This window comes from Lampetra fluviatilis, chromosome 7 (assembly GCF_964198595.1).
Source record: "Lampetra fluviatilis chromosome 7, kcLamFluv1.1, whole genome shotgun sequence".
NCBI classification, from domain to species: Eukaryota; Metazoa; Chordata; class Hyperoartia; order Petromyzontiformes; family Petromyzontidae; genus Lampetra; species Lampetra fluviatilis.
Genome location: NC_136281.1, coordinates 8,594,595 through 8,622,027, shown reverse-complemented (window position 1 = coordinate 8,622,027; position 27,433 = coordinate 8,594,595). Strand labels below are relative to the sequence as shown.

The window sequence follows — 27,433 nt, the reverse complement described above, 5'->3', positions numbered from 1 at the left end:
TTCTTCTTCTCTTTCAAAGTACGCGATCGTCATCATCGTAGTCATCGTCATCATTATTGTAGTAACGTCGTCGTCGTTGTTGAAGTTGTTGTTTTCTGCTTCTGTCGAGGACGCCTTCAACCCTCGGACGTTTAAAACCACGGCGGTGTCCGGGGCTGTCAAATTATTTATTTGAATATTTATTTATTCCAAACGTGTTGCGCCTTCTTAAAAGTCCCCCCCCCCCGGGAGGCATCATCATCATCGTCGTCGCCGTCGTCGCTTGTGTCCACAGACTTTTTCATCATCTCTCTTTTTTTTTTGCTGGAGTTTCGTGGTGGGGATTTCTTTTTGTATTAGTTGCTGAGTTCGTCAAGAAGACTGCAACTAACAAGCGAACAACATGACGGTGGAGAAGGAGAGAAAGCGGTGAGGTTTTAAAATAATGATGAACGCACGCGTACGAGCACATTAAGTCAGAGATGTGAGCCGCGCGTGACCAGCTGTTGCTGAATGTTGAATTGGGGAAGGAAAAGTTTTCATGATAAAAGTGAATAAAAGTGAAATGTGTTAAAGCGTGCATTGAGAGAGGGCCACTTTGGCATCACGGTGCCGTGTTGCTCTCCGCTAATCCACGGTGCTCACTGCAATGCTATAGACTGCACGGGCAGTACCTGCACATCGAATAATCGAGACAAGCTAAACACACACAAACGGCGTTTGTACAACGCCGTGCTGCATTGCACACCGCTGTGATGTGCATGCACAGCCACTGCTGTTGTCAATCAATCCACTGCTGGATGAGGGCCTCCCTCCCCCACGGCTTTGCGCGGGGGGGAGGGGGGTAATATTTTTGACCATACTTCACCACGCTGGTCAAGTGTGGTGTGGTCGGTGCTCATCGACGAGCCGGAGACGCTGCCAGCGGTGGCACAGTACAACAATGTGGATGTTAAATTTTGATTGAAAGCTTTCGTGACTGCAGGGATTCATGTTCTTGGTTCTTTCGGTAAAGTCACGTAGAAGGGAAATAATAAAATAGTATAAATATAAAACAGTAAAAATTCTCACGACGTTTCGACTGCAACACAAGCAATCATCATCAGGTGTAAAATCCACAGTGTGTGTTGCAGTCGAAACGTCGTGAGAATTTTTATTGTTTTATATTATTTTATAATTTCCCTTCTACGTGACTTTACCGAAAGAACCAAGAGTATGATGTGGATGTTGCTGCACTTGCTTTATGTGGACAATGTCGTCTGCAACGCATCTACTGCGTCGTTCAAGTGGCCGCCAATGCAAACAAGCGCCACCCAGGCTGAAACCTGCTGAGCTCCCAAGGTCTTGACTGGCCAGTTCAATCTTGGCCATGGGGCCATTACTTCTGATGCAATACAGTAACTGTGTGGTGTATGTAAGAAATGTATCTGTGCATTGTCAACATTGTTACCATTTGAATGGCTCGAATTATTTTTTAAAGCCCGTGCAAGTTCCGTGGCTTTGGCATCTCCGTGCAAAGTTTGCTACTCGTGACTTCAGAAGTGTGGCAATTTCACCTTCAGCTTCCTCGTTGAATGGCTCAAAGAGCAAAGCAGTTGTTGTTGTTGTTGTTTTCCTCATCGGTTCAGTTACGGCAACAAACACTGCTTTAACACATTTGACAATTCTAGGTGGGATTAAGTAAGACGCATCACAACACGTGCGCCCGTTGTCGGTGAAGTTACATGAAACACAATCTCATCATATCTGTCAACCCATACGGTTTACCCTTATTCTTGTACAGGGAAATTGTCAGGTCCATACGGCGTAAAGCCGTTTCAATACGGGAATGTTATTTGTCTATTCGTTTGTGTGTCTCCCTTTTGATGGAACTTTGTCGGACGAACGTTGACATTGATAGGGCACGGGGTGACCAATACGGCCTGACTTGGTCTGTAAAAAGGTAGGCACCGATACGGGGTTGACAGGTATGCAATCTTTGCCGTAAAATACTTGGGAGAGCGGCGGGGAGGGGGGTGGGTGGTTAAGGATTCAAAGTGCGTATTATAATCCGGTTGATTCGATCACTTGTGAGCCCATTGGCCAGAGGCGCGTGGCGTGATCTGTCGTGGGGAGTCGAAGAATCGTTGATGGCGAATTGACAGCCGGCATTTGCCTTTAAAGCGAATGAGGTCTTAGGCGCAACACCGAAGTTTCTACCGAATTCACTGAATTAACCACCTGCCTAGATTGGCCCAGTTGTTCGCATTTGCGGATGAGAGCAAAATCCGCGGCGTGTGGGAAACACGAGAAGATGTAAATGGCAACGCTAAGTGTGCGTGTGTTTGCGTGTATGTGTCTTTGTGGCATCGCTGTACATTGGTATGACATTTTCATTGCAGGGTCGAGGTTGTTTTTTTTCGTCTTTGTCTTCCACTTGAGTGAAGTATAAACACAGCACTGTACATCGTATCAACCACTTGTCCAGTATTTGATAAGCTGTGGAGCAATACTTCAGCATCCAGCCAACCAAAGCAGGCAAGCAGGCAGGCCACTGCAATTATTTATTTAGCTCATGGGAAAAAAACACATATAGTGGTCTACTTTGTTAGCCTACAATACACGACTGTACTTGTGCAAACAAGCATCTGATAGGAAGCAACATCTTTTTGCACGCAGCAAAATCTCGCAGAACTCTACAGACTCACTCGGACTGCTGCCTGGATGTTTTAGCTCTGCTGAATGCGGTGTTTGTGCACTTACTTGCACGACGTGGCGTGCGTTACGTGGTGGGATTCTTGGCGTGTAAAAGTTAGAACGCGAATGCTGGCTTGACAGTCTCATGAATTCGCGTTTTTCTTAAAAGGTTTTGGAATTCGTTATACTTTGCATAGGGTGCTCCAGAACGACATGCAGTAGAGTATTTTGCGAGTGCTGGGCTGTGGATATCGGAACAGTTTTAAATCGTTTGGTGATGCAACTGCATTTGGTGATAATTTCATATGCGTTTTGATAAAATTGACGATTTCATATTTGATACTCTACAATGTGGATCACCAACATAGTCTTAGTTTGGAAGCAGAATTGTTCTTGGCAGTTTTACATGTGTCTGTGTTTTTTTCCCGTCAATTAATAGAGACTGCCTGTTGTACATGTCTATTATGTTGTCCATAATTGATTACTAATGTCAGTCTTTGCTGTACATAATGACTACTAATGTAGGCATTTATATATCCACAGTATTGTCATATTTCCTGTACTGAGAAGGTGTATTGGCTATATTAAAAAAAACACTTTTTAAAGTTAACTACAGGTTAGAAAACGGTACTGTATTTTCATTCCCAGCTTTCCAGGGTTTAGCAGGTGTTGTAGACGTGGCTATGTGAGGTTGCCGGGAGATGGCAGTGGCTGAATATTACCCCTACGTATGGTTGGAGTTTCTCCAGGCATTGCGGTTTCATCACACATGCCAAGCTCAATGGATTTGGCCAGACATTCCAATGCTGGACCATCTTGAAAAAATATATATCGGGACTCCTGGGTAAATAATCTTGATTACAGTGTTATAAAGTTATCAAGCTCGACATTTAACTATTTCACCTGTATTTCTGTTTTTGACTTGTGTCAGTATTTCACAGATTGTGTTGCAGTGCTGTGTTGGATTCCGCATGGCTTTTAGCGTCATAAAATATATTATGTAACCTAGCACACTGTTGTAATAATCTAATTTTAGTTTACATGGCCACGTTGGCCCAAACATTCCTCCATTTCAGGTGGCCCCTGTGTATGTTTGAAAACAGATCAAACTGTACTGCTGTACAGTACCGTGTTTTTCATATCCTGTTTATTATTGCAGCAGTGGAGAAGTGGTGCAAGTTGTTAGCCCATTGCACTGAACCTTACTACTCGAGTTGTATTCCCTCTGTCGAGGAGAGGGGATGGGATAGGTCTGGACGAGTCCAACGTATATCAAAATATGAGCCAGCCTACATCGATTATAAAAGAGCCACACAGTTTTTGGCCAAAGCATCGAATTGAATCAAGGCCATAGCCATAGAGTCAACATTGGGGCGGGGACCAAATCTTCCAGGGGGTCTAAATTTGAAAACGAATTTCCTGCCTAAAATATAAAAAAATTAATTCACATATGGGATGGACTTTTTATTTATTTTTTACAATAATGTCTATAGTATATTGTATTACATTGCTTTGTTTTTTTTCTTCTTACCTTTTCTTGTTTTATTGTATGTAATGGCAGAGATTAGGGATTAATAAAGTACAACCATAACCACAATCATATAAACAGAAATCTATTTTATAGCGATATATTGGGGGGGGGGGGCATTTTTAGCATCTTTGAATACGGCCTTGAATTGAATGAATTTAACAGTTGACTGGATGTTGGTTTGACATTTCATCTGAAGTCAGGACTTCATTCAGCACAGCGTCCCTCTGTACTGTGCTGAGACATTGGTTTGACCTCTGACCCAGAAGGCAGAATGGCCCCTGCTGGGCAATGAATAGATTTTAGTGACGCTCATTCCAAATATTACAGTTGAATAATAGTTACACTATTCGTTCATCTCCAATGGATGATGATGAGAAAATTACGCATTTAAAGTAGGTCTCGTCCCAATTACTGTACAACACCGTAATTCTGAAAACTGGGGCGGTGCAGTGGTGGTGCTGTCAACCTGGTGACCTGAATTTGACCCCAGCTTTGGGTATCATTAGTGGCGAACGGTATCAAAACCGGTCCGTAAACCCCACCAGCATAAACTCACACTGACCAGCGTGAAGTATGACAAAAACGAATTCCACAGGAATTACACGGCATGAGGAGACTTTCATCCAGCAGTGGAGTGACAAACTGTACATTTTATCTCAGTACTGTACATATACAGTATTGTGATTTTATGGAGTCTATAGTGAACTGGTAAGTATCCTATACAGTTTCCAATACCCATGAAATAATAAGTATCCGAGTAGAGCAGCTGAAGTGCATCTTTGAATACATTGGGTATACAGTACTATAATGTGTTTATATGTCGGCATTAACATTCCAATGTATTTTTTTCCACAAACTCATTTGAGGACAGCTGCCAGTTTTTCAGGGCTTCTACTTTACCAGTGGAGGGTCTGAAGGTTTTATGGTTGTGCAAATAAAAGAGGAGTTATATTCTTCTTTTTAGCTGATCTGTCAGAATAATTCGACGCTACCATTCAACTGTATTGTATAATTTTAATGTGCAATGGGACATTTGTTTGCAAAATCGCCGACGAAATGTATTTAATCGAACCTTTTTTCCCCTTGTTAAGTTAAGATAATAGGCACAACACTGTATATACGCACTGCAAATATACGTACTGTAGATTTTTATCAAACAACTGGACTTGTGGCGTAAGTTCATGCTTACATTCCTTCTAACCAAGTACTTTAAATACCATTGCTTAACAATAATATTTGTATTTCTTGTGGATCGCATGATATTGTAAATAATTTCCCCCTTTACAGTGTGAAACATTTGTAATAAACAGTTGGTTTATTTTGGAGTATATTGCTACTGCTGTAATTTCGTTCTATTAATAGTTAAACTTAAGGTCATTTTTAACCCACGTTGTTTACTGAGACCTCCGATATATGTACTTTGTCACCGAACAAGGTGCAACGCGTTCCCACAGCAGTTTCAGCAAACCCTAGTATTTTGACGTTAAATTTCAGTCTTGAGAGTTCGAATGCAACCAGTCAGCTTACCTGGTCAGAATTTGATTAATGTGCATCGGTACGTAAATAAATACTATCTTTGTAAACGTCACAGTATTGTCCAGTGGTGGGTAAATTAACATGAATATTGGCATAAAACTACTTACTGATGGTCCTAACCACATGCCTGTGTATTGGTAACATCAACCTGGATTGTTGGCTTTATGTTGTCGCGAAATCGCGTTTCTTACTTTGCGTTGAGGGATGGTGCAAACAATTATCAAAGCTGGCTGTAGTTGGATCACTTTTCAAAAAGTTTAGTCAATCACCACCACTCTGGCTAGAATTGTGTTCTCTGGTGGACAAGTTACCTATATTTTTTTCCAACAAAGCTACTCAGAATATACACTGCAAAATGCAGTATTGCACATTAAATACATCTTCCCACAATACTTTTATACGAAGTCCCACTGAGGAAAAAACAATGATGGCAAGATCATACGATCCGCATTATCTGCTCCACCGCTTTGCGTGTTGATTTTACTCAGATGCCCCCTCAGGATTATGACAAAGGGTTTCAGCACATTGCAGCACAGCTTATCAGATGACCTATACATGTGTACTCTTGTGCTTGTGTGTGTGCGTGCAGGGCCACATCCGAACGACGCAAAGAGAAATCTCGAAATGCGGCGAGATGCCGGCGCAGCAAGGAGACGGAGGTGTTTTGTGAACTGGCCCGTGAGCTGCCATTGCCGCAAAGTGTCAGTGCCAGTCTTGACAAGGCGTCTGTCATGCGCTTCGCCATAAGTTACCTGCGGATGAGAAAACTGCTCGCCTCTGGTACGTGACCTAAGCAGAGAGGGAAACAGGACCCTGCGGGGTGGGCTGGTAGGAACGAATAACCAAAGAATATAAACATAATGTATTATTACACTTGTTTAGCCAGGAAAGCCCCACTGAGTCGAAAGGTTTTTGTAGGGTCCTGCCAAGTGTTTGCAGTAGGGGGCGATGTTGATACACGGACGGACGGACGGACGGACAGACGGACGATATAATCTATTGGTGGTCTGGTCCACTTCGTTCCTACCAGTATAAAGCAGCATTATAGCAGAAAAGAAAACGTGCTACGTAGCTCTATGTGTTACGGTTATGAAGATATAATGTATTTCTTGAGTAAATGAAATTGTTATTTGTTGTTATTAAAATCCACTCACTATACTAAATAGTTAAATTTGGAAATGTAACAAAATGCAGCCTTGATTTTACAAGTGAAGTTATGGCTTCGTACTTAAAATATTATCGTCTTCGCATTCACCGTAAAATTGCCTGCATTAAGCACGTAACTTTTTTTTAAACTTCACATCCATCGATTGGCAAGTGACGTGTGGTGTGGGTAAAAACGTGGGTATTCATGCTTCTTTCAAGATGTCCAGCCAATGTGGAAAAGTAGGCCAAATACCCTCGAGTGGGGCTCTCGAGAGCTCTGCCAAGCGGCGGCCTTTACCGGCAGTAGTGGCGTGAACGAGCGAGTGTAGGACTGCACCTTTGCGTAATTTTATTTAAAGTTTTTTGCAAAGTGCAATCATAGTATATTACGAAACATTTTGCTGGCTGGATTCCTGCCTGTGTTCCCGGCCGGCACGCGAGCATGGTAGTGAATCCCCTGTAGCCCACAGCGTGGAGCCCAGTTCGTGCATCGCTCTGGCGTCACGCCCGCCCACCCTCCACCCTGGCCGTGTATCCCACACGAATGCGATAGAGGAGGGAGATTAGGCAGGGAGATAGAGGAGGGAGGAAGGGACGGAGAGGGGTGGGGAGAGAGTGAAAGGGCATAAAACAGAGGAAATAGAGAGTGCAAAATGGAAAGAGGAAAGCGAAGGAAAGCGACTAACAGTGGGACGGAGGATTTGATGAGAGGCAAGAGAGATTGAGATATAAAAGAGAGCGGTGGGAATAATGGGAGCTAGGGTGAGAAGGTGAGAGAGACAAACAGGGAGAGAGGATAGGGGGAAGAATGTGGGTGAGATAGAGTATCAGAATCGGAGACAAAGTGAGAAGTCGGATACATTGGGATGTACTGTACAGAAAAGGCAAGATAACGGTGGAGAGAGACGGGGCTCAATATGAGATGAAGCAAAGTTTTGCTGGCTGGCTGGGAGGACGGATAGACGGTCACATCCAAAGGATGTGCGGGTTGCTAGTTATTTTAAAAGCTAAATCCGTTGAGCGCTGAGGCAAAAAAAAGTGTTTTATTGCAAGGGAGACCTGAGAAATCTGCACAGCGGGGAAACAACACAACAATAAATACATTTTACATCCAAAGAACACTAAGGATGTCCTTAATATACAGAGCAAGCCAAATTTGGCATTTGACCCTTTGATGCCTAAGTTATGGAGGGCGATCTCCTTTCAATGCGGAGACAGGAAATGTCTCAGTGGCAGGATGTTTATGGAATTTCTGGGGACACTGTTGGTTTTTCTCATGCGTGTAATTTTAACCTCTTTATAGGATTTTTGTTGTTTCCCTTTACTGGAATAAAGTGAGCAGTGCTTGTTAAAAAAATATTGAACATGTTTATATGTTAACATCAACTAGTTTAGAAAAACAATCGATTACTCTTCAGGAAATCTTAACTTGTTTTATGTTGTTTTACATGACATTTAAGCATATGAAAACATTTCATCATAAGTAAGCACATTCGGCTATTAACTACAGACCTGGTACAATCAATTACGCCACTCAACACGGACTAAATGACATTATAAAATGTTCCGATCGTAAAAAATGGTAGATAGCATAAAAAATATTTGTAATAGGCATTAGTAAACTTAAAGCTCACCAGTACAGCCGTCTTAAAACCAAATGCAACGGTTTTTGGAAGTGCAGTTGTGGATTTTATTAAATGTGGAACAATCTATACAATAATTTAGTTTTAGTTTGGCCCGGTAGCTGTGATGAAGAGCCATTTTTAGTGGAAATGTCTCTTATCTGTGATTAGGGTGGTGGACGAGATGGATATTCATCCTGTGACTTGTAAAACTACTTTCTGTGAGAAGAGTGTGTGCCGCTATAATCACAGGTAGTAATAGAGCGAGTTGACCGGGTGTTGGTCATCGTTTAACATATTACCTTTTGGTTACGGCGGTAATATGAGATCGCCACATTGAAAAAAATCCATCATCCGCATCGTAATTATCTGTTTTGTCCAAACATCATTGATCATCGAAGTATAAATGACCATCTTTGTCAACCTTGTGTTAGCGTTTGATTGGGTAAGGGAACTTGCAGTGGTTTGCTGTAGTTCCATTCCCATTATTAGCCTCTTATTAGCCTCTTATCTAGAGATTAATCGCAGTGAATGTCCAAAGTTCACCTTGCTTGTGAATCTCCTAAAATGAAATGTTGGGTGCCCCTTAGTTTCACTGTGTGTCCAAATAATTATGGACAAAATTCATACTCAGCTTCCTGTCGGGGTTGCATCTTAGCCGTTATCAGCATACTGGACGGATATTAATAATGTTTTCTTGCCCTTCCTGTCGTAAAAAATTAACAGTTAAAAAGAAGGGTTAATCCACATAATGGAATGAAACGCGTATTGATAAGTGCTACTTTAAAACGTCATCCTTAAAACAGGTGTACATAGTTTTACAACAGATCGCATGAGAACATGGCGTACTTTGTAATTCAATCAATGTCATTAAGTATGGAATGTGTGGACTGCTGTTGCCAACTTTAGGAACAAAGTTTGTTTTTCCTGTTGCTCGTCAGGGACCTTGTTTGAGACTTGACTCCGTCATCAGGATATACATTGGAGCCAGACTAAAGAACTACACGGAAATGGTTGCAGTTTTCTAGAAAACAAAGCCTGAGACAATAGTGGGGTGGACAATGTTAAGAAACACAGTTTGCAGTACGTTATGTCCACTTATGTAAGCAGTAATATTAAGTTAGGGTTTGGTACACATTCATACGAACAAAGTGTTGTGGCTCGTTCGTGTTTGATGTGGTCAGAAAATCTAAATAGTAACCGTAATGAAAGGTCAATTGTCATTTTTTAAACTATATCCTGAAAATGAAAACGATTTGGGCCATGATTGACATTTGTATTGTACTGTACGCTCTTTAACGCTGACTCAAGAATTAGTGGCAAGCCATTTTTCATCCCATCAAAGTAAGTGGCTTTAATACCTGACTGTTGTTATTATACCGTATTGTGAATATTCCTGTTATTACACCTTACTGGTATAAATACAGAACCTGTACTCCAAATATACTAAAAATACAGCAGGGTAGTCTATGAAGTGTGGTTTAAGTCTATATAGAGTGGGTCACCACTACAGTGTACAGTATTTTATTTTGTCTACTTGTGGATGAACATGACAAATAACATTGCCACTATGTGTCACATTCCATGTATTTACTCAACGTTTAGTCTTAACATATTTCTGTCATTGTCGGTACATATAGTGTGGCCATGTTTTAAGAATGTGACACATTCCTCATTATCGTGAAAGTTCACATTACGTTGGAATTTATTCGTAGGTATGTGTGGATGATACATTATTTTAGTGTAATAACTACACGTAATTAAATACATTAAAGATGCTCATTGGTAGCTGTAATAAAATACAGCAGTTTCAAATGATACATTGGTTATCGTGAATTAAATGGCCAATAATTGTTTATGCACGAAATCATATTACATTTAATAGGCATTTGGTTAGGATTTTCACGTCACCAAAGTTATGAGTGGTAAGATAACTGTTATTTGGCTTGTTGGGTTTTTTGGGGAAATAATGAGACACACTTACAAAGGGATCGTTTGCATATGTTTCAAATACAGTCACCAATCAAACACTTTTACAATGGCAGGTTCTAACAACGGTAGCATGTCCTTTTACAACCGAAGGATGTTCTACTGGACATCTGTGAAATAGAGCTTCATAGCTCATCGGATTTCTCCAGGATAAATAAAGATTCTGATTCTGAGGTTCAAAAATATAACGAGTCATATGACAGAGCAATGTCTAACTTCCCTCTGCCCGTATGCTATGGAAACAAATAGCATTCATTTAATTATGCTGTGAGATGGGATTTTTTTTATTTTTGAAAGTATGTTATACGTACCGTGTTAGTACACTGTGTCCAGTACATGTGCATACTTTTAAAATATAAAGCAATTATGTGTAAACTATCAAAATGACATGTGATCATATATAATGGTCAAACAATAATTAATTTCAGAATGCTTCAATATATCAGTATTTTTTTCAGTAGCATCATTACTTTGAGATGTTAAGTTAGTTCTGTTAATGGGTGGCTTACATTTATTTGTAAACGGAGTACCAGGAATAAACCCACACATTCATGAAGGCCACAAAAAAGTGCACAAATTAGCTCTCAGCACACTTTCTGTACAGCCATCTGCTGGCTGCATTGCAGGCCAGCGGGTTTAGGAGTCTCCCAGATCTATGCGATCACCCGAGGGTTTGGGAGTCTCCCAGATCTATGCGATCGACCGCCTCCTTGCCTCGAAAGTGCTGGATCACAGACATGCACTCACACACCCGGCTCTTTTTTTGTTGGACAAAAAAATGCTTTGAATCGGTATACGTGTACAGACCACTTAACCTAGTGTGTATTTTCACCTGAGAAATCCTTATCCAGCACAATAATTTAACTTATCAGGCAGGTCTGAATAGTAAGTCGAAGTGTGCTTTCATAACTTTTTTTTATTAAACTGCATTTGAGAGTGCAATGTTTGCAACTTTTAATAATGATTTAGTTTCCAAGTAAAATGCTCCAGTTATTGTTGCTGTATGTTATCCGCGTGGAACATAAGCAATATGCACGTTCCAACCTCTCTAATGAATCTTGCAACCTCCAGCTGCTCATGAATTGTGAATAGCTTTGTTTAACATGCAGAACGCAGGGAATAACACCACACGTTGTGTCCTCTGAAGTACAACACAAGTGAAAGGCATACCGTAGTAACGAGTATCAAGTATCTCAAGAATTATTTAAATGGATATGCCCATCTATAAGGGGTGTGAGGGCGTTTTTTTGATCTTGTTAAATATGTTATTTGTATGTATGTATGTTAAACTTCTTCTGCTCAGAGATGCGGGGAAGGACAACATTTATCAGAGGGTTGCTTGAGACAATGGATGTTGGACAACAATGCATTTTAACTGAACCCTTTAAACAATGAATCCACATTATTTAAATGAAGTTAAATATTGCAAGCATTTCATAATTACTGCTGTTATAAGGACAGTCATACTACATTCTCCTTTGATGTTTTGTAATGTAGCGTTATGCTTTTTGAGACATACGTTTATTTGGACCAATGTTTGCTTCTGAGAAGGTTACAGTGAATTATATATTAATATTTGACTCCATAAGTATTGAAGCTTTTAAATTTTACATCAGTATATGTGGTTACTCTTCTGGAATGGGCATGACTGCTAACGAAGGCTAAACGCAACACTCCACGCATGTAAATCTTCAGGATCTTTTTCTGCTGCTCTTCTGCATTCCATAAATGTACCATTGTAAAATAAGTCTGGTTAAAATATTCATGTAGTCGGATAGAGCACTGTAATTTAAAGTTCTAGATGGCTGTGATCCACATGTAATACAACCCAGTAACAGCTGCTAAATACTTTTATTACTTTTAAATTTGCGTTTCTTTTATTGGCTACCAAATACAGTTTGACAATTCAGGTGCGAGACTTTAAAGAAATCAAATGCAGTACTGCACATCATCGCTTGTAACAAGATACAAAATTATATTTTCTGGCATTAACTTTACCTATTTAAATCCTGGTCTCCTTGGCAAACATACTCCTGGGTCAACGTGCTCCGGTTACAAAGGCTGTAAAAATGCACCTGTATAATATGTTACGGTGTTCACAAACAGAACTTAAGGGAATCTGTGGGAATTGCATGAGTAATTTGAAGCACTTCATTTTATATACGCTATGCGTGTGAACATATGGCGTATCCGTAATTTTTTATACATTGGGAATTGGTTTTCATTTCATGGTGTCATCCCTTTTCAGATGGATCCACTGAACAAATTGATTCAATGGGCGACATCGATCCAGCTTTTCTCAAGGCCTTGGAAGGATTTATCTTGGTCATGAATCACGATGGAGACGTAGTTTATCTGTCAGATAATGTCAGCAAGTACCTTGGAACAACACATGTAAGATGTACTACTTTTATTTTTACAGAACATAATTTATAATTGTTGCAGATTGTGTCTATATATCATGTTTGTTTACTATACCAATTTATATGATATTTTTTCTGTAGGTTATTATTAGTTTCTCTCACAGGGAGATACTTCTATTCAATTCAGCATCTCATATATGCTGTATACAGATATCACATTCTTCTTCATCTGCACATTGTCTACAGATGTAAGGTTTATACCAAATGAAAAGTCTTAGCTTCTAGTTGTCACGTGCAGAAAATACAATATCCAGCACATGTAATTTGTTCAAATTTGTGATTCTTAAATTTCCATTTTACACTCTTAATGAAAAGGGAGAATTTTCTAAGCGACAGTGCCGCATAGTGGTGATGCATGGGAAGAAATTAACGCGAGACCCGTCAAGCAGAGAGCCAGCGTACTTACACAAGCTACATGAAGAGTGCAAGAATTGTTATGTAAAAAAAACGACAATACCTTTTCAGCCATTGCATTTAAGCACTGTATTACTGCAAGTTGCCCAAGTCACAGCAAACATTGTTTAGGGTTCATTAGGTTCAAATCCAACAGTCTACGTAAAGAATATTATCAAGGCTACCAAGAGTAGTGGAAGAAATGCCCAAGTCCATTCCCAGTTTAACATTTACTGTTCAAATATTTTGCAGGTGGATCTTGTTGGGCAGAGTATTTTCGATTTTACCCATCCATGTGACCATGAAGAAATTAAAGAAATACTCTCATGCAAACAAGGTAAGAGTTTACCAGCAGTATTTCTATAACTCTGGTTCATAATTAACTCTGCAGTGGATCTCCAGAACTCTGCGGTTTGACGGTGTTTGTAATTCTGGATAATGACATAATAGAGCATGTCCTCCGAAGATTATAGATACCAAAATTCCTCGCTGCGTTGCTTGTTTGCTTTAGATGATTCCAAAATTATAAGGTCATACTTATCGTTGCCAAATGGGGAAAAGACATCATGTACGACAGATAAAGCAGGGGAAAATATCCAGCGGATGGTTTTCTCTCATGGGTATAGATTATACAACGAATGGGGATCAATGCGATTGTTGCATTGGAAATACTTTGCTTGTTACTTAAAATGTATACGGCATTAATTTCTATGCATGCAATGATATTAACACATTGCACTTGTACAATGATTAAAATATGAGAGCTTGAATGTTTAATGCCGCATGTCCTGCCTGATCATTTTACTTAACAGTGCATACGTTGCTTAGTTACTATTTTTAGTAAAGGGTTAATTCGCTGCAATTGCTTGCTCGCACAACTGCCGGGGGGAGGGAGGCAATCCACGAGAAGATATAATAAAGTCGACTACAGTGGCCGAACATCTTGGAAGAGGCGGCAGGAGCCCTGACTTTACTCCATCGCACGGACCTGCGGATCAACTAAATCTTCAACACTGTTGACGTATAAAAAAAAAGAATACCCTTATACAGCCGTACTGTTACGTAGCATGCATCTGAAGTCTTGTCTCAGATGAGTTGTTGCATTATACCCACTAGGACGTTTTGCAATGCGAATCTCGTTTAAGCCATCAAGGCTTTTGTAACTCCCAGCAGAAACACATTCATTTGCGATTGCGAAACAGGTGGCGTCGAATTTGTTTTGCTCTCTGCTCATTGTTATAGAATACACGAGCTCCTTTGTCAGTGGTGTCTTTCTTTTTTAATGTTTCTGTTCACAGAGGCCTTGAGGCCCAAAACACAAAGCAGTCGGTGAAACAAAGCAACATTTAAGTTGAAATAGATACTAGTTACTGCGTTTCTTCAATTGAGTGCATCAAAATGTGTCAGAAATGTCATATTCAACTGGTATGCACATGTGTTTTGGTTGATTTATATAATAGAGTAAATGTGCATTATCTCCTTTGGTATTCTATAAAGTGGCATGGGTATGCCCTCATCCAGCAGTGGATTGATAAGAGGGCTGTACGTGTATGTTATTATTGTATTGGTTGGAAATGTTGGATAAAAAAAATCCACTTTCATTTCCCCCAGGTTCGGCAAAAAAAAATAAAGAGACCCCAACAGAAATTGACTTTCTGATGCGTATGAAGTGCACTGTCACGAGCCGGGGCAGAACTGTCAACCTGAAATCTGCGTCATGGAAGGTATGCTCACTCCACAACGCACAATTGTATGATATATATATATCACACAATTGTATGATATATATATCATACAATTGTATGATATATATATCATACAATTGTATGATATATATAATTGTATGATATATATATCATATATATATCATACAATTGTATGATATATATATCCACATATTCCTTAAAATACCAAAAACACGGATATATTAGATTTCCTGGAATAAAAGTCGCTTTAGAAAGTAAGATGCATACCAGATTTTTGCCCGGTGTCAATATAGTTATCCACATCTGGCCCCACAAACACACACAAGCTTACTGGATTCTAAGATGCACTCCCACTTTTTTTTTATTAAAAATGCCAAAGGGGGATTTGGGAGGGGGGAGTTTGTATTTTAATTAGGAGAACACGGTGTATTTTGGTTTAGCCTTCCATGTCCAAATACGTAATTTTCTTTTCGTAGGCTTGTGAACAATTAGTATGTGACCTAAGTTTATGTATTTATGATTCAAGGTGCTCAACTGCAGTGGGCACCAGAAGGTGTGTGGCAGCAGCAACTCGACACAAACGGAAAGTTCCCGTGGCTTCAAAGACCCGGCACAAACTTATTTAGTCCTCATATGCCAGCCCATCCCACATCCTGCCGAGTTGGAGGCTCCTCTGGACAGCCACACCTTTCTCAGCCGCCACACCCTGGACATGAAGTTCTCCTATTGTGATGACAGGTTTGGAAAGTTCGAGCGCTTCATGCTTTGTTGCCATCTCCACCGATTGTTGACATGTACAGTATGATGCTTGGATGTTGCCCAAGGATGACATTGCAATGTGAAAGTAACTTGTAAGAAAGTATGTGGGTATTGCAGATTATGAGCTTTGGATATTTACTGTAGATACTGTATAGGATCATTTTGGCCACAAGACAAATTTCCATCAATATATTTTTACAATTTTGTAACATGTGAGATATAGATTTAAAATTATACAGCACTGGAATGGAATGAGAGAATACGTAGTTAACTAAAGTAGGCAGCTTACCTTCGTTACATTTTAGAGGACTTGGAGGTTATTTTTGTTGCAAGAATATGTACTGAACGGTTTAAAATGATTGCTTATGTTATAGTCTGGGCACTATTTCCATTTTAAAATGTTTGCCTTGCAGACCCTGGGAAATACCCTCATATTCTCTTTCACCAGTGCCAATGGTCGTGTTTGCACGTAATTCAGTAAATATTGTATTCATGTAATATTAGTTCATGTAATCGTCTCATATTTAATAATCATTGTGAAGCTTTGTTTAGCATCAGAATGTGAATGAAAGAAAGTGAATAATGTAACTGAGCATATTGAACTTTGCATTTTTAACATATAGTTTGATGAAATGTTTTCTTTTTTAGAGTCGTTGACCTGATTGGATACCGTCCAGAGGAGCTTTTGGGAAAGTCTGTGTATGAATACTATCATGCATTAGACTCTGATAACATTACCAAAAGCCACCATAGCTGTAAGTATTGGATTTTCATTCATTTTGATGATTAAAATGTTGAAGTCAAATGACATATATCTCCCTGCTCAGTATGAGCAATGTTCTGGTGGTCATCTCTGTTCGTGGCCCTGACCCTAATGGTGATTTCACATTCCTGTGGCCGTGGTTTCTTGTTAGTTGGGATGACCATTGTTGGCTTATTACAAAATAATCATTTCCAGCCCTTTTAAAATGTACTTCTGAATGAAGGCATTCACATGCGGTGTGGGTCAATGGGTTTGTTTTACCATACTTCACCATCCTGGTTAGTGTGGGTTGATGAAGGGGGAATCAAACCCAGGTTACCAGGATCAGAGTGCAGAACACAAACCACTATACCACAGCTCCCCGAGAGATGATTTATTAGCTGGATTAAAATCAAAGCACGAAACATTGCATGTGTGTTTGAACATTTTTCCACATTTTGAAATGGTGCAAAATACTTGTTTTGTATTCCTTTGGATAGGCTTTCATATCATATACAGCCTAATAAGGGGAATAACTTAAAAAAACAAAGTAATGGTTATATTTATCTTCAGAGTGACATTTTGTTGTGTAATGTAACTTTATATGTACTTCGTTTTATAACAAATGTCATTGAGCATAAACTGCATTTCATAAAAATGTCTATGTAACCTTGTGGTATTGCTTTTTTTTGTATTGTCTCAGTGTTTTCAAAGGGACAGGCAAAGACCGGGCAGTACCGCATGTTGGCCAAACATGGTGGCTACGTTTGGGTGCAGACGCAAGCCTCTGTCATTTACAACAGCCGCAGTGCTCAGCCGCAGTCGGTTGTCTGCATCCACTATGTGCTAAGGTACGAACGGATGTGTTTCTTAGAAATTACACAGCGGTGATTTATAGCGAACGTTACAGTAAGTCAAAAAAGCGATCATTCATCACCTTGGGAATTATCACGTCATTGTGTGATAATTATAGGCAACAGTATTCTCATATCAAAAGTAATAAAGATACATTATCGGCTTGTTAAAATTATGCTTGTCGCAAAGTTCATAATTGAACCGTGTGTAATTTGCACGCTTCTCATCTCCAGTGGGGTAGAGGAGAACAAGACCATCTTCTCTTTGGAGCAGACGGAGCGGCTCTTCAAGCTGCAGGACACAGCGCAGGGGGCTGAGGGCGAGGCGTGCCCAAGAGAGGCACCCCAAACAGTTGACAGTGGCCGGCTGTACGCCATGCTCAAGGAGGAGCCCGATGAGTTGGCTCAGCTGGCGCCAACTCCTGGCGACACCATCGTGCCCCTTGAATTCAACAGCACCGGTAAGGTTGACATGCTATCTCAAGGGCTTGCATGACTACATTCAGGTCAAAGTTAAAAGTACGTCTCTGCTTGGGTGGAATGGGGTAATACTGCCCTCTACTGTGTGGGTCAGAGGTCACGTGATAGGATCTTTATGTACATCTGTGATAGTTGCTTGAATGGGCTGTTCCCACTCCTCTGCAGAAGATCTAAATTGATGATTTGTCTTATGATATGATGCCAATAGCACAATTGGAATAGAATTTGAAATATTCATATACACATGTATAAAGTATGTCTTATAAATAGGTATTTCCCTATTCCAGCGAGAATGAGATAATATAGTTAGTTGGTGGCTCTAGGCCAATGGTGGAAGTTTCTTCTTCCTAAGGCCTGGAGACATTATCTCTGGCATGACCATCGTTGACTTCCAACAAAGTGATATTCATTTCATTGAACCCAGTCAAGTTAACTCTCAACAGATATTAAAACTGTCAACCTTCCGATTTCTAGTCTTCAGGTCTGGCACTATAACCAGTGCCAGCTTAGCTAAATACATTCTCTGCTCACAAGCCCAATGGATTTGTGAGTTTGACATCTTAATGAGAAGAAAATAATGAAACAACTTCTGAGAGGGTTTTGTGTATATGCACACAAAGTTCAGTATTTTTCAAATTAATAACTCCTAACTTGAATGCATATCGATGTTATGGTGAGGTTAATTTGCAAACTCATTGATTTTCAACATGAGGCTGTTAATGGTGTGGCAGAGAATGTTCTCAGCATCAAAATGTTTTTACAGATGTAATGTTGGATCTGTTGCACGTAAAATACTTCACGGATAAAGTAGCCCATAGCATTTAATAAACGGTGTGTTTGTGCTTGTCATGCAGCAACATTAAACATGAACCGATACAATGTATATACCTTAGAAATAGTTTTAACTTAGCAGGAATGTGCGCGTTGGACTGTGTTGTGTCGCTTTTTGCCGCACACAGGTTGTGGGTTACAGAATTACAACCCCGCGCCTCTCTGCGACGACGCGACTCGGTGTGGCCCAGACACGAAGAGGGCCGCCAGGCCGGCACCGACTGACTCAGGAGACACACAAGTGTCCGCTTTCACCGCACACCAAATGTCAACTCGCACATCAACGCCCAGCTCATCAGAGACGGGAAGCTCCTGTGTAAGTTCTAGATTTGAAGCTTTCGTGACTGCAAGCATTCATACTCTTAGTTTTTTCGGTAAAGTCACGTAGGTAAAAAATGAAATAAAAATTAATAAAAATAAAAGAATAATAATAATAAGTGACAATCACAGTGAGGTTTAATTTTTCTTATCTTTAACGTTACATGAGGAGTCTTTTTTTATAATGCTCTTATTTTTTTTTTTTAGCAAATCATATCCTCAAACCCGAGGATATAAATTGTTTCCGAAGATCGTCAGGGTTTTAGGAAAGGTTTCTCTTTCATTGACCACATACGTACAAATTATGAATCATATTCTGGGAAAAACTAATGACTTTCAATTGACCATTTTGCCTAACCTTTGTACAATATGAAAAGGCATATGACTCAGAACAAATGAATGCAATCATCCATTCTCTCACAAACCAACGCTGCAGATGTTTATAATAATAAATTCTTATTAGCACTTCATGCTAGGTACCACTGGAGGCACTGTACATCACTAAACAAATACAGTGGTCCCTCGGTTAACGATATTTATTGGTTCCACAAAACCATCGTTAATTGCAATTATCGTTAATTTAATATAGGAAATACACGTTAAAGGCTTAATTTGTACCAACATGTTCGGAAGTTGACCTTTTTCACCAACAAAAGCATTGATTCTAATATTTCAACATGCATGTTTAATCAATAAACGTTAGAAGAACAATAGAGGGTTAATATTCTTACATTAGGCTAAGAACGTTTATGTAAAAAAACTCATTACGTATTCAAGAGCTGCTTCCATAAGCAACACACATCACACGTTCAAAAGCTCGCCAGTTCGTCTCAAAAACATTCATAAAAGGGTGTTGCTGATTGTCTTAGGTCTGCCAAGTCCACATAGGAGTTTCTCCGATTGGCTGAAATGGACAGCCATGTGACATCTTAATCGAAATACATCATTAATAGAAACGATGGGACCCTATGGGAGGCAGATCGTTAATCTAAATATTGTTAATCAATGGCATCGTAAACTGAGGGACCACTGCATATAGTAGGTCAATGGGCACAAACAATGATGTCAGGTGTTTGGACCGATGATGGAGGAGTGGCCGTCGAGGAACGGAACGTGTCTGAGAGGACATCAATGGAGGAGATAGATCAATGAGATCATCTCGTGTGCAGATGCTTGGAGACGTATATTTCAGGATTGTGAGACATGGTGGCAGATTGGGGAGGCCTTCATCCAGCAGTGGATTGTTACTGCTGCTGATACATTTTTTCAGGACTAATAATGTGTTGTGCTTCACAGCCAGGAAGCCCAGAAGATTGCTATGCCAGCTGCAATGACCTGCGTGTGGAGTTAGTGGAGAAACTTTTTGCTAAAAGTACAGACATACAAAACTCTTACACTCAGGTAATGAAATCAATATTGACATTTCTGAAATGAAACTGTTGAAAGTTTGTCTGCACACATTTGATGCTGTCAGTGTTTGGGTAAAGCGTTTATTACATTCAGGATAATAATAATATGATTGTGGCTGGTGGAGTGATATGAGAGTACATTTTTATATGCTGGATATTTAAAAGGTGTGGTGCAGTGGCACAGTGGATAGCACTTGAAGTAGGCAACCTGAGTTCGATTCATAACCATGGCTTGAATTATATCTGAAATGGTCCTGGGCCCCCTTACCCCAATTTACACTCCCCGTGATGGTGAAACAATCCCGATAGTCAAAACAACATGGGGAAGCCATCATTCTGCACTTCCGATCAACACGGTTCGCTACATACGGTGCAAAATAAATAAACAATACATACATCCAGCAGTGGATTGAGATAATCCCTTGAATTATATATAGATACATATATATGTATGTAATAGAAACATTGTCAAATTGAGATAACAGTAAGCAATATGCACACAATATATTGTCCATTTTATTAATTTACCATTAGCTGTAATACAACCCTGTGAATTGGTATATAGCTTAAGCCAGGTATATGTCATTCAGTGTGCATGCCACGAGTTGTTCATGACCTGAAGAACAGAACAATTTGTAATGTAAAAACGATGTCCTTGCTTTTGGTTTGAAGCCACTGTTTTTTGTAATATTTCAATTGGTAAAGACCACGATTCTAGTGACGAATTCATTATGTCAAAGCAGCTGTTAGTGGGATAAAAGGCTGAACGTGCCCCATGTGGGCTGTGGGCCAAGATGATAAGTGAGCTGAGAAGACAACAGTAATGGGTTGGTCACTTCCCCAGAATGCCAGATGAGAAGGACCTTCCTAAGGTCACAACAGCAAACCTTTTGGGATACAAATACATGGTCCACAGCATAAGATATACGAAGAGCTTGTTTTTGTATTCTTTGTGGAGACTTTGCTTTCCCTATTTTGACAATATAAAATACATATAGCTATTTTTGTCAATCCACTGATGGATTAGGATCTGCCTTCCAACAATGCAAGTCATGGGGGCAATTTAACCATACTTCACCACTCTGGTCAGTGTGTATTGGTGAAGGTTATAAGCATATGATAATAGATTATTCCCCTTTTTTCTGGCACCAAAACAAGTGTTAAGATGTTAAAACACCAAACTGAAACCTTTTACAAGGAATCATGTCTGCATTAACCACAATGCTTGTGATCAGAATGCAAAAAAACATACTCTGATAATATATGCATTGTTCTTGAAACTGATTGGTCCACACCAGAGACAACTTTCTTTTGAGCCTCGTTTCAAACGGTGTTAGACAAGAGGACGCCAAAAGGCGTACATCATATTTTGGTACTGGCAAAGGAGGTCCCATGATGTGATGAGCATAGCAACAGCAGTGGATCAAATACACTGTAAATGCACCATCTTTCCGAGGGCATGAATCATTTGAAAAACACTCCGCTTAAAAAGGTATGGTTAAAACCTAATATGTATGTTTTTTGTGTTTTTGTTTAGGACGACTATAGTACAGTGGACCTTGAGATGGTTGCACCTTATATTCCAATGGACGGAGAAGATTTCCAGCTGTGTTCACTAAGCCTTCAGGAGCAAATGGCCACACCGTCACCCATGCAGCTTTCAAATGCATCACCAAATCCCCTGTCAAGAATGTACCAGCACTGTTGTCGTCAAGGATCATCCATAAAACTGCAGATACCATCCCACTCGCAGCAGCCACAGGCTGCATCCAAGCTTCCAGATGCATGGGCTTCGCAGGGCATCATCGTAACAAAGCCTGCCATATATAATGACAGCAGTTTCTATGGAGCCACAGATCAAGGCTTGGCTGCTGCTGGGAAATGTGGCAGTTCATGGCCATACAAATCAAACTCTTTTAGCAACTTATATGATGGGAAGCATTTCCTGGATGGTGAAAAAGGATTTAAGCGAGATGCTTCAGTGGCTGCACAGATGCAAATGTACCAAAGGTATAATTAAAATGTTTACATGTTTCATAAAAAATATTTGTATATTATTGAGGCTGAAGATAATTATTGAAAGTGCTTATTCTTTCTGCAGATGTTTGGGAAATCGCACACAGGACTTTGGACCTTGCAAACTTTCTCCCGAATTAAGTAACCTAAAGCGGAAGTGGCCTCTTGATGATGGAATACATTTCAAAAACCCGTATTCAGTAAGTTATAACCACATTGCTATGGTGTAATGGTGTCAATAAAACCATATGAATGCCAATGAGCTACAATTTTAATAATGCTTCTGCTGGTTGCCTTAGATTCAAGTATGTGAATGCTGTTTAAAGAAAATATAGTTATGCATATAGGACATTGTGAGGGAAAAAAACATCGTAATTATTCGACATTATACAAATCAAAATCAAGTGGCAAATTTCATATTTGTATTATGACATTTCAAGAGGCATCTTTGAGTATGACGTTTAAAAAAATTCGACAAATAAATTCGCTCGTGGCTGGAATTGGTGTTTCACATATTTGATTCACGGTAATCGGTGCCAAATGACAACTCCAATTAATTTGAAACTTGTTTGCAAAAATATTTAGCACATGGTGTATGAAGATGCAGCTGCCACCACATTGTCATCACACCCCCCGTGGAAACGCAGCAAGGTTTGGGATGACACGAGTGGAAAGGGAGTCCCACAGGCAAAATCTTTGTCATTTTCAAACATCAGAGGTAAGGTCACATTGCATCATACACTTTTACGAATACGATGCTGTAAATGAGCAATAGATGTGCTTGCATCGTTGCACTGTTCTGATTACATGTGTACATTTTCTACATTTTAGTGCCTTGCGACAACAAAACAAGTGACCAAACTGGCATGAGTCAACTGAAGGGCTTCAAGCCAACGCATTTGACCAGAGCATGTCCACCACTTCAACAGCAGTATTTGTCGACCTCAAAGCCTACAGGTTAGTTGTTACACTTATATCATATTCATGTGGAGCAGGATAACTGTGTATAATGACAAAGTGATTAATTGTGTGGATTTTTTTGATACCATTTGACTTAGCTGTTATACGTTTTCCTTCCTGCAGGATTGGCAAGTTGCTTACTTGGAAGATCATTTGAAGGTGTACATCTGCCAACGCTCACAAGTTATGAATGTGAAGTCAACGCTCCTGTCCAGGACATCCAGAACCTTCTGCAGGGAAAAGACCTTCTCATGGCTTTAGACCAGGCAACCTAAAATCATAGCCCGAAAATATGACGGAAATGAGATCACGTTTCTCTAACTTGCCATAACATTTCATAAGAACGCATTCGTATTTCACACTTTCAACGTGCTGATCCCAAGTATTTTCTTAGGCTGCTGGACATGCTTATCAAATATTCCATGCATATTAGGATTGGCTGTTTATTTTCAAGGGAAATAACTTGTTCCAGCAATGGGCAAGATTTGTTTAGTGCTTTCTATTTGCAAGACATCTTTACTATCTTTGTGACGACATTTATTTGCTGGTTTTAGGATATATTTCATTGTGTGCTATTGATGTAGGCATTAGTTGCGTGGCGCATGAATGACATCTGCCATCAATATACAGTAGTTACACTGATTGGCGCCATTGGACTTGGAGACGAAATAGGGCTGCTTTGCAGCATGTTACTCTAATGTGGCTAAGTTATTTAAATGTATTGTGCCTTTTTAAACTTCGTAACGTGGTCGCTTTTATACATTATGTTTGTGGAAATTATGTTAAAATTATGAATTCTATATTTAAGCTTTTCGCAACAATATTAGAATGTGTGCTACGTAGCGACTGTAATCACCTCGACTTCTTTTGCTGCAGGAAATGCTCCCAGTTAAACATTAGAATATGAATTTAAATCATATCGGTATAGCCTACACAAGGCTGCAATGTGAAGGTACCATTGGGAATGCCTTATAATAATTTAAGTTGATTCGAAAGTGGTGGTGGTTATAATCCATCACGTAGGCTTTGTGAGTACAGTAGTGGAGGAAGCATTCACTACTTCCACACTTCGTCTGCACTTTGTGCTCCCATATAGTAAAGGGTGCGGTGGAGACACTAGATTTGACTGACACACTTCACTACACGTAGGACAAGTCGAATTAATGTAGGGTTTTGCAATATGTATATTAATTTCCCCTCCCCCGTTTAAAATTTATGAACATCAATATCAGTGATTTGACTTTTAAATGCTAGTTGAGAATGTATGACTTGGTTTATTGTTTGACATGTTAACATGCACACTGCTCGCAAAGATAATTAACAGGCATTTATACAAGTTGTATACTGAAGCAGTAGTGGCGATTAACCTGGAAAATTAGCATAGCATAATGAATATATTTCTTACCTGCCATATTTACTTTATTTATAAAATTACACTGGAAGCAAAGTAGCTTTCAAAGCCATAGTGTTGAGCAGAAATAGGATGCATATGTTTTGTTACATCAATACAGATTTACTTACAACTAAATATAGAAAATTGCTTTCTGTATTGTTCAATACCGTACTATAATTCTTTAATTGTTTGTATTCAACTTTTGATACATCTGTGCCTTAAGGTTTGGTGATTACCGGTCAGTATTGGCCTTTATTTTAAAGAGAAGTTGCTGTTGTCACAATATTGCAACTGAAAGCAAGTTGTATTTTTTCCCACTAGTGTGTGGCAGGTTGGGGAATCTGGAACTTGGTGGTTCATAAGAGCATTATCATGGGAATTTAGTTTCACATATTAAGCCATTTATCACGTGGTCACTTTTTATAGCTGTAGTTTCAATGGTTAATATAGTATACATCATTTGCGTTAACACTTTGAATGTATGCGAATACAACCTTTTAAGAACAGTTTATTCAGAGACCTCCTTTACCAGTGGCAAAATATAGTGATAGGTTTTTTACCCTTTCAACTGGTACAAAAACTGACACCTTTATACCAGGCATATATATTTTGCTATATTTGTGCTATACTATAATTTGCCACTGGTAAAGGAGGTCTCATATTGTAAATGCTTACCCCGAATTCTCAATACTCTGATAGTGCGCTGTTTTTGAGTTGTACGCCTTTGGCGTCATCTGGTCCAACACCAATGGAGACTAGGCTCTAAGAAAAGCTGTCTCGGGTGTGGACCAATCAACTTCAAGGACAGTGCATATCATTATCATCATCAGAGTTGTTTCTTTTTGTTTGCATTTTGACTGCTTGTGTTGTGGTTATTGCAAACATGATGCCTTGTATAAAGGTGTCAGTTTTTGTACCAGTAGGAAAGGGTAAAAACCTATCACTATAGTTTATTCAGAGTTTATTGACTGTCATCTTAGATTTTTTTGGTGGGGGAAATATCGCTCTAGGTCATTACTGTCAGTTTAGTCCTCTTTGTTTTCATTGCTCTTGTGAAAATACTGAATGAGTTGAGAAGGAGCTTCGAGAAAGGACGTGAAAGTGTTAGAAAGATTCGGTGTCTAAATGTATTTAATAAAGCAATTACGTGAAAGGTTACAGGCAGAATATAACAATATATATATTCTAAAGTTATCTACTTTATATGTAAATGTCTCATTTGTAACTAAACACTGTTTTGTTGCTCACGCTTTGTTCACGACTATATACTACTTGTACATGTATATGCACTCTTCACACATCGGAGGCTGTGACATGCTATTGACTGACAAATGGGTTGTAACTTTGTTGAAAATTAGATGAGTTGGTTATCATTTTGGTTGAGGTCAACAATTTCAAGAGGTGGCAGCGACTTGTGGAGACCTTCATCCAGCAGTGGAATGATCATGGCTGATGATTAAGCTGTATCCTGTCAGAATGGCTCGTGTGTGTTTTGTGGGAGCTGGAGGGCGTCATCAAACTCATCAATGAGTGTTGTCTTTGGGCTGCTTTCCTGGCCAATACAATGTTAGTCATGTTTAACTCGCCAAATAAAAAAAACATTTTCATCGTTTGTGCAGTTTAATAGCATGCGTATATTTGATTAACACCTGTCCCTCATGTGCAAGCAATCCAATGTCATCCCTTTTTATGAGGCAGTACATATTTTATGTAGTTGCTTTTATGTGCAATCGTCCCTGTGTGCAAGAGATACACGGCATTGAGTGCAGCTTTATATTTGTATTGCAATATTTCATTAATATTTCTATATACGTGTCATTCTTAATGTACACTACATTGAAACAACCTGTATGGTTAAGGTGTCTATAACATGTTTTCTGTGTACTAAATCCAATAAAAAAAAACCTATGTTTACTGGAGTTTCTCATGTTCTTTGCAATCCAGAGGTCACCGGTTCGATCCCTCCCTGCGTAGCAGGTGAAACAATGGCACGTTTCTTACGTCCTCCCACCTACTCTCCACCCGCCAGTATTACACACAATAGCTAATGTACTGGCAGGCCGCATGCCGTGGGGTAAAGTGTAGCTATGGTACTCCCACTTCTTCTAGATTTTAAGTTTTCGTGACTGCAAGGATTCATACTCTTTGTTTTTTTCGGTAAAGTCATGTCGGTAAAAAAATTTAAATAACTTAAATCACGACGCTTCGGGCGCAACACAAGCGTCCTTCTTGAGGTGGGGACAACTTAGCGAAAGCACAACCGCTTAAGTGTGTCTCAGAGGTGGCTGTGACGAGTAATTATATAGTCGCGGGGGGATGTGGGAAACGTCGTGATTTAATTGTTTTTTACCTACGTGACTTTACCGAAAAAAACAAAGAGTATGACTCCCACTTCCAATATATCAGGCCAGCATTGAAGAGTGGGCTAATACCAGCCACTAGAGGGAGCTCTCTACATTGGCGAAATAAATCAATTGGAGGGCTCCAACTTATAATGTATTTATTTAAACTCATTAACGTTGGTATGCCAAGTGAGCACTCTAAATTCAGCATCCAGATTCAAGAATCCATCGCTCTACTGCCATCTCTTGACCGCCTTGCACGAACCAGGCTCAAATGTGCTTAGCTTTCGAGATTTGTGTGACCCTAGATTCATTCAGGGTGATGTGA

The 27,433-nt window shown here is 39.6% G+C and overlaps 1 protein-coding gene across 1 annotated transcript; it reads left to right on the top strand.

Annotated features, from left to right (window-relative positions):
- Positions 1-6: 6 nt before the first annotated feature.
- On the top strand, positions 7-26,670 carry EPAS1 (endothelial PAS domain protein 1). Its single transcript, XM_078858405.1, has 16 exons — positions 7-408; positions 6,312-6,502; positions 12,728-12,873; positions 13,548-13,632; positions 14,907-15,019; positions 15,528-15,739; positions 16,409-16,515; positions 17,206-17,353; positions 17,591-17,817; positions 18,796-18,983; positions 20,282-20,386; positions 21,932-22,404; positions 22,496-22,610; positions 22,996-23,128; positions 23,242-23,367; positions 23,494-26,670. Exons 1-16 carry the CDS (start codon positions 383-385, stop codon positions 23,643-23,645), a joined length of 2,547 nt encoding a protein of 848 aa, XP_078714531.1. The 5' UTR covers positions 7-382; the 3' UTR covers positions 23,646-26,670.
- Positions 26,671-27,433: the final 763 nt, after the last annotated feature.

Coding starts and splice junctions, on each gene's coding strand:
- EPAS1 (XM_078858405.1), top strand. CDS start 383: ATGACGGTGGAGAAGGAGAGAAAGCG. Junction 12,874..13,547: donor AGTACCTTGGAACAACACAT/GTAAGATGTACT, acceptor AATATTTTGCAG/GTGGATCTTGTTGGGCAGAG. Junction 17,818..18,795: donor CCTTGAATTCAACAGCACCG/GTAAGGTTGACA, acceptor TGCCGCACACAG/GTTGTGGGTTACAGAATTAC.